Below are 8,579 nucleotides of genomic sequence, written 5' to 3' on the forward strand. Positions count from 1 at the left end.
GAATTGTTTTAGTTCTGGGTTGACAGAGAGTCCAGAGGCCATGCTTTCTGGGGTTCCTCCAGTCTCAGACCTTTAAGTCTGGTCTTTTTACTAGAATTTGAGTTCTTCACCCCACCTTTCTCCTGCTCCATCAGGGACTCTCTGTTGTGTTCCCTGTCAGGGTGGTCATTGGTGGTAGCTGGGCACCATCTAGTTTTTCTGGTCTCAGGCTGATGAAGTCTCTGGTTTATGTGGCCCTTTCTGTCTCTTGGGCTAATACTTTCCTTGTGTCTTTGGTGTTCTTCATTCTCGTTTACTCCAGGTGGTTGAGACCAATTGCTGTATCTTAGATGGCCGCTTGCAAGCTTTTAAGACCAGAGACGCCACTCACCAAAGTAGGATGCAGAACATTTTCTTAATAAACTTTGTTATGCCAATTGACCTAGATGTCCCCTGAAAGCATGGTCCCCAGACCACTGCCCCTGCTACTCTGTCCCTCAAAGTGTTTGACTGTATCCAGGAAACTTCTTCACTTTGGTTTAGTCCAGTTGTGCTGACTTCCCCTGTAGTGTGTGCTGACTTCCCCTGTAGTGTGTGCTGTCCTTCCCTTCACCTAAGATAATTCTTGTCTACTATCTAGTTAGTGAATAACCCTCACCCTCCCTCCCCACCCTCATAACCATCAAAGAATGTTTTCTCCTGTGTTTAAACCTTTTCTTGAGTTCTTATAATAGTGGTCTTGTACAATATTTGCCCTTCTGTGACTGACTAAATTCACTCAGCATAATGACCTCCAGATTCCTCCATGTTATGTTTCATGGCTTCATCGTTGTTCTTTATCATTGCGTAGTGTTCCATTGTGTGAATATACCATAATTTGTTCATCCATTTGTTCATCAACGGGCACCTAGGTTGCTTCCATCTTTTTGCTATCGTGAACAGTGCTACAATGAACATGGGTGTGCGTATATCTATTCACGTGATGGCTCTTATTTCTATAGGATATATTCCAAGGAGCAGGATTGTTGGATCATATGGTACTTCTATTTCTAGCTTTTTAAGGAAGTGCCAAATCGATTTCCAAAGTGGTTGTACCATTTTACATTCCCACCAACAGTGGATAAGTGTTCCAGTCTCTCCACAACCTCTCCAGCATTTATTATTTTGTGTTTTTTGCATTAATGCTAGCCTTGATGGGGTGAGATGGTATCTCATAATAGTTTTGATGTGCATTTCTCTAATGGCTAATGATCGTGAGCATTTCTTCATGTGTCAGTTAGTCCCCTGAATGTCTTCTTTGGCTAAGTGCCTGTTCATAGCCTTTGCCCATTTTTTAATTAGGTTATTTGCTTTTTGTTGTTGAGGTTTTGCAGTATCTTGTAGATTTTAGAGATTAGACACTGATAGGATTTGTCGTAGACAAAAATTTTTTCCCAGTCTGTAGGTTGTCTTTTAACTCTTTTGGTGAAGTCTTTGGATGAGCATAAGTGTTTGACTTTTAGGAGCTCCCAATTATGTGGTCTCTCTTCTGGTGCTTGTGCATTGTTACTTATGGTTTGTATTCTGTTTATGCCATGTATTAAGTCTCCTAGCGTTGTCCCTATTTTTTCTTCCGTGATCTTTATTGTTTTAAATTATCTATTTAGGTCTTTGATCCATTTTGAGTTAGTTTTTGTGCATGGTGTGAGGTATGGGTCTTGCTTCATTTTTTTTGTAGAGGGATATCCAGTTATGCCAGCACCATTTGTTAAAGAGACTGTCTTTTCCCCAGTTAAGGGACTTGGGACCTTTGCCAAATATCACCTGCTCATAGGTGGATGAATTTATGTCTGGATTCTCAATTCTGTTCCATTGGTCTACGTATCTTTTGTTGTACCAGTACCAGGCTATTGTCCCCTATGTCTCTTAACTTCCATTTCATAGTTTCCTTCTGTTTATTGGTATGATTCTTCCTGGGTGATTTTCTCAGACCTACCTTCCAGTTTACTAATTATTTCTCCAACTATAGCTGAGTTTTTAATTTTAATGACTATATTTCTTCACCTCTAGAAGTTCGTGGGTGGCATAAACTGTTAAGTGCTCTACTACTAGCTGAAAGGTTGGCGGTTAAAACCCAACCAGAGGAGCCTCGGAAGACAGGCCTGGCAATCTGCTTCTGAATGGTCATAGCCATGAAAACCCTATGGAGCAGATCTACTCTGCACACATGGGATCACCATGACTTAGAATCAACTTGATAGCAACTAGCAAAAAAGAAGTTCTATTTCATTATTTTTTGTTTGTAATTAGACAAATAATACAAATAGATCTTCTTTTGAAACAAAAAATGCTTACACAGGTCATTACTTATTTGCTTGGCTATTTTAATGTTGCTATAAGTATAAATACCCTTCTTTTTGAAGGGATTCCTGTTAAATTGAATTCTTATTTCCCTCCCCAACTTGTTCTTCCTTCAATTTACCCCTACCTCTTGGTAAAAGGTACAGTCATCCACGTAGTTACTTAGAAACTTCAAGGAATCATTTGGATTCCTTCCTTCATCCAGTCACCATGTGCTATCAATTCTACTGCCTTAATATCTCTCAAATATATAGTCTTCTATCAACGCTCACTGCCTTAATTCAGACCTTCATCATCTTTCACTTGGATTACTAAAACAGCCTCTAAATAGTCTCCCTGCCTTCTGTCTTGCCATCCTACAAAGTGATCTATCAACTCACCCTACAGTGACTGCTTGCACAAGGTCCTTCAAGACCTGATCATGGCCTGCGTACCTCTCTAACTTCATCTCCTGCTGTCCTCAGCTACCAAAGCCAGCTGCCTGTGGTCCAGTTTTGGCTCCACCTCTTACTGTGTGATGATAGATAAATCACTCAGTCTCCCTAAACCTCAGTTCCTTAATCCACTGAAAGAATGAATCAAATCACTCAATCTTCTATGCATTGGGCACTGTGCCAAACGTAGTGGGGGACATAGAGATGAATTAGACAAAATCTCTGCACTCAAAGAGCTCTCAGACGTGTAAGCAAATTATTGCACTGAAGATAAATGCTTAATACAGGAATATACAAAGTGTTATGTGATTAGTATGGAATCAGTCTATGTTCAGAGCAGGGAAGGGGGGAGAGAGGAAGAAGGCATTTAGAATGATACTTGAGCTGTGCAGCAGGGACTACTTTTGTCCCACCAAATATATACTTCTCTTCTTCCTGAGTAAACACCTTTTGCAGTTGGGCATATGGCCACCCAGAATAAAGGCTACATTTCCCAGCGTCCGTTTCAGCTAAGTTAGCCACATGATGAAGTTCTGGGTAATGGAACGTCGGTAGAGGTGGTAAGAACAATTTCTGACGTGTCTTTAAAGAGACGGAGCTTGCCCATCTCCTTTTCCTCCTCCCTGCTGTCTGGGAGGTAGACTTGATAGCTGGAGCTGAAGCAGCCAACTTGGACATTAGCTTTTTGCTGAGGATGATAGTGCAATAAGACAGAAGGAGTCCTGGTTAGGCTCTACTTACAGGAGAGAAAAATAAATTGCATTTTCTTTAAACTACTCTCTGTGCTTTTTTTTTTTCTTTCCTTTTTTTGGTCATTTGCAGCTGAACCCTAATCCTATCTAATACAAACTAAGTCTGAATCAAGGGAATATAAATTCATCAGGGGATAGAATATCTCCAGCAGAGGGAACAGCACACACAAAGATTCAGGAGCCTGAAAGAGGTGGTGAGCTCAGGGAATGTCAGGAGTTTTGTCAGGAGATGAGACTGGAAATGAGTTAGGATGAGCCACAGCAGACAAAGGAGTGGATGGGCAGGACTGCGGCAGACAGACCTATGGGAGGCCATGGATGCAAACAAGGTGAGAAAAAACTGGGGCTGTGAAAGTGACGGAAACGTAGGAGAGAGGACTGATTCAAGAAACATTTAAGAGCAAAAATCAGGAGTTATCAACGCGTGTGTACAAGTATATGAAGTGGGCATGTCATCAGAGAATGATCTGGGCTTTTTGGCTCCCCCTTCCCAAAGGCCCTCTGGGTTGGAGTTCAGCTTTTCCCAATGGGGAGAATCCTACTCTTGTTCCAATTCCTTGGGCCCAGAATCCCTGGCCCAGATGCCTCTCACCATCTCATCTTTTTTTAAAAATTTTTTTATTGTACTTTAGATGAAGGTTTACAGAATAAATAGTTTCTCATTAAACAGTCAGTACACATCTTGTTTTATGACATTGGTTAACAACCCCACGACATGTAAACACTCTCCCTTCTCGACATTGGAGGGCCTTTTTTTTTCTGGTGAAGACATACATAGCCAAAGTTACATCATTTCAAAAATTTCTACATTTACAATTCAGTGACATAGATTACATTCTTCCAGTTGTGCTGCTACTCTCATTATCCTTTTCCAAATTATTCCATCACCATTATCTTCAATTCACTGCCCCCTAGGCTTTCCGTCAAACCTTGCTGTTGTCAGTTTGATCTCATATAGATAATTCTTTTTTTTGTACCTTAGATAAAGATTTGCAGAACAAATAGTTTCTTATTAAACAGTTAGTACACATACTGCCTTATGACAATGGTTAACAACCCCACGACATGTCAGCACTGTCCCTTCTCAACCTTGGGTTCCCTATTACCAGCTTTCTTGTCCCCTCCTGCCTTCTAGTCCTTGTCCCTGGACTGCTGTGCCCCATTAGTCCCATTTTGTTTTATGAGGCTGTCCAATCCCTGGCTGAAGGGTGAACCTCCGGAGTGACTTCACCACTGAGCTAAAAGGGTGTCTGGGGGCCATACTCTCAGGGTTTCTCCAGTCTGTCAGGCCAGTAAATCTGGTCTTTTTTTGTGAGTTAGAATTTAGTTCTACATTTTTCTTCACCTCTGTCCAGGACCCTCTATTGTGATCCCGATCAGAGCAGTCAGTGGTGGTAGCCGGGCACCATCTAATTGTACTGGACTCAGTCTGGTGGAGGCAGTGCTAGCTGTGGTCCATTAGTCCTCTGGGCTAATCTTTTGCTTGTATCTTGTTCTCTTCATTCTCCCTTGCTCCTGAAGGGGTGAGACCAGTGGAGTATCTTAGATGGCTCCTCACAGGCTTTTAAGACCCCAGACGCTACTCACCAAGGTAGAATGTAGAACATTGTCTTTATAAACTGTGTTATGCCAGTTGAGCTAGATGTTCCCTGAGACCATCACCATCTCATCTTTATCTGGCTTCCCCTGCTTGGTCCAGGATCATTTCATAAAGCAGGATATGGGAGGGTCTCTAACTCTATAAATGCTGACTCATCCCAGCCTGCCTGAGTAGCCTGTCCTGGAGCTATCAAGGGCTGCTCAGGTTCTGGTCAGCAGCTGGACACCGTCTCTGTCTGTCTGGGGCACAGCAACTCAGGGCAGTTGAGTAAGAGCTGAGCCCTCAGCAGACAAACAAGCTTGTCTCTACTGGTGGGCCAGCCCGCAGGCTAGTGGGAAGGTTGAATCTGAAGGTCATAGGGTTTGGGGGGAACTGGGTGAGGGGTTCAATTCCACTCCTAGTAAAACTTTCCAGGAAGCACTTCTCTACTGGGGCAGCCTCCTGATACCAGGACACTTGTTAACCCTCTGGGTGCCAGGAAAAGGGCAGGAGGTGAGTGCTGGATGGCAGCTGAGGTCAACCTTCTTTGAACCTCCACGTGGTATTTACTCAGAGCAGTTGTTGCCAGAGGCCCAGGTTCCGGGAGTATAAAGCGGAATGTCTGCTCTTTGTGCCCAGCACTGAGCAGGTGAGCAGCCAGGCAGCAGGGTGGGGGTCGGAGTCCTCAGCAGAGAGCTGGAGGTGGAAAGAAGAAGTGAGGACAACCTCTTGGAGCTCTTGGAGCACTTTAGCAGCATTGCTTCTCCTCTCTCGGTATGCCTCAGTTTTCCCAACCATGAAATGCGAGGCTAGGTGATGAGGGAGTGTGGCAGAGTGACCTAGGGAGCTCTCCAGGGGCTTGGGGAGGGTGGTGGTGGGAGAACTTTTCCAAAGTCGTTTGAGCTCCACACTCACACACACTGTGACTGAGGTGAAAAAGGAGTAACACCCTGTCCCAACCCTCCCCCCCCCCCAAATCTGAGAAAGATATCCCTTCCCTCACAGCCACACTCACCTAGGCCAGTCCTCTGGAGGGCCAAGGAAGGGTTAACAGGGTTTTAGGCAGGGTTCCTAGGCCAGTCACTGTGACAGACATCCCTCCCTTTGTGCCTTCACTTCTACCAGGCGTCCATTCACCTTCCTTCTCAGAGTGGATAATGACGACCCAGGCTGCAGTTCTGATCTGGGCTATTGCCCTCCTCTCAGGTGGGTCTCCAACCCTAGCTGCAATGTGGGGGTTGGGGTGTAGGCGGGACAGAGGGGCAGTACACCTGGGGAAGGAGAACCCAGCTGCTAATCACCCCCTCTCTCTCCACAGCGTCTTCAGCTGCCCAGACACAGAAAGGCTTCTGGGACTACTTCAGGCAGAGCAGCGGGGACAAAGACAGGGTAGAGCAGATTCAGCAGCAGAAGCTGGCGCGGGAGCCTGCGTGAGTGGCTAGGGAAAGGGGTGCAGACGAACCGAACCAAGGGGATGATGCGCTGACTCTAATTCCTCAACTTCGGCGGTCCTCACCGTACCTGGTCCGGAGCGGTGCTAGCCTTGCCCGCCTATCCCGGCTGTCCTGGGCTCTTCTGCGCCCTCTGCCTGCAGCCTCAGCCTTGACTTCGCTAGGGCTGCCGTCCCCTTGCCCACTGAAGCGTGGGACCTGGTATCAGGCAGAAGATCCCCACCACAGGCTCCAGAGTAGCGGTCGTGTGAGAGTCGAGGTCCATCTGTGCTTCCTTGAGCACTGCTGTAGGCCTGGATTTGCATACGCGATGTGTTTGTTCTGTTCCGTGCGTGCATGAGGCGGTGTGGCTAGCCCGGGGTTAGGACTAGGACCCTCAGCTCTAGGGCTGCAGCCCTACGTCCTTGGTTTCCCCCACAGGATAAGTGCCGGATGTCTCTGGGGCAAAGGAGATAATACTGGTGTTGGAGGCTAGCAGTCTGATGGCCTGGATGTCTGTCCCCTCCCCTAGGAGCCTGAAAGACAGCCTTGAACAAGACCTCAACAATATGGGCAAGTTTCTGGAAAAGCTGGGCCTTCTGAGTGGGCAGGGGCGGGAGCCTCCTCAGCTCCCACAGGATCCAGTGGGCATGCGACAGCAGCTGCAGGCGGAGCTGGAGGAGGTGAGGGCACGCCTGGCGCCTTACATGGCAGAGGTGCATGAGCGCGTGGGCTGGAATCTGGAGGAGCTGCGGCAGCAGCTGAAGCCCTACACGGTGGAGCTGATGGAGCAGGTGGCCCTTCGCGCCAAGGAGCTGCAGGAGCAGTTGCGCGTGGTCGGGGAGGACACCAAGGCCCAGCTGCTCGGAGGCGTGAACGAGGCTCGGGGCATGCTGCAGGAACTGCAGAGCCGCGTGGCGCACCACACCGGCCGTGTTAAGGCGCTCTTCCACCCGTACGCCGAGCGCTTGGTGACGGGCATCGGGCGCCACGTGCAGGAGCTGCATCGCAGCGTGGTGCCCCACGCCCCCGCCAGCCCGGCGCGCCTCAGCCGCTGCGTGCAGGTGCTCTCGCGAAAACTCACGCTCAAGGCCAAGACGCTGCACGCGGGCATCCAACAGAACCTGGACAAGCTGCGCGACGAGCTCAGTGCCTTTGTCAGTGCTGGCGAGGATGGGGCAGAGGAGGGGGCTGGCTCCGACCCGCAAGCGCTCTCCGAGGAGGTACGTCAGCGGCTCCAGGCTTTCCGCCACGACACCTTCCGGCAGATAGCGGCTTTCACCCGCGCCATCGACCTGGCGACGGAGGAGGTCCAGCAACAGCTGGCGCCACTCCCACCTGGCCACATTGCCATCGCTCCGGAATTACCCCAAGCGGACAGCGGCAAGGCCCTGAGCAAGCTTCAGGCCCGTCTCGACGACCTGTGGGAAGACATCAACCACAGCCTCCACGACCAGGGCCATGCCCATCTAGGGGAGTCCTGAGGGTCTGCTTGCCCAGGTCCACTCCCCAGCTCTCAGTCTGGGAGCCCTGGACCTGAGCCCCTAGCATGCTTAGTCCTGACGGTGGCCTGTTGGCGGAGGAGGGTGAAGGATCCTGAGCAGCGAGGCCATGAAAAGGCTGCTGCACAGGCATACCCATCCTACTGCGGCTCCCCCATCCGGATGCATTACACTCACCAGGCTTTACAAACCAGCTTCCGGTGGTCATTTGGGAATCCTCATGAGTTCCTTCAGTCAGGGGTGGTGGGAATGGGGATGTGAGAGAGACACTGTGTGTGCAGGTCATTATCTGCAAGTCCCTTGTGATTATGCTGGAAGCCTATGCCACTTCATCCCTGTGCTTGGCTCCGGTCACTTCTGGTCAACTTGTGGCCCCTGCTCCAGATGGTCCAGAGAGAGGAGCTCTTTCTCCCCATGGCTGCCATGACACCTTCTGTTGGGAGAATAGAAGGGAGAAAAGAGGAAAATATGAAGGGGAGAGACAGAGAGAGAGAGAGAGAGAGAGAGAGAGAGTGTGTGTGTGTGTGTGTGTGTGTGTGTGTGTGTGAGTGTGTGTGTTATTC

General features: G+C 48.6%; 1 protein-coding gene across 1 annotated transcript; it reads left to right on the plus strand.

Annotated features, from left to right (window-relative positions):
* The first annotated feature begins 6,241 nt into the window (after positions 1–6,241).
* APOA5 (apolipoprotein A5) lies at positions 6,242–7,998 on the plus strand. The gene is made up of 3 exons (XM_004385709.1): positions 6,242–6,290; positions 6,403–6,514; positions 7,047–7,998. Exons 1-3 carry the CDS (start codon positions 6,242–6,244, stop codon positions 7,996–7,998), a joined length of 1,113 nt encoding a protein of 370 aa, XP_004385766.1.
* The last annotated feature ends 581 nt before the right edge of the window (positions 7,999–8,579 follow it).

Source organism: Trichechus manatus, unplaced genomic scaffold (genome assembly GCF_000243295.1).
Source record: "Trichechus manatus latirostris isolate Lorelei unplaced genomic scaffold, TriManLat1.0 scaffold00143, whole genome shotgun sequence".
NCBI lineage: Eukaryota > Metazoa > Chordata > Mammalia > Sirenia > Trichechidae > Trichechus > Trichechus manatus.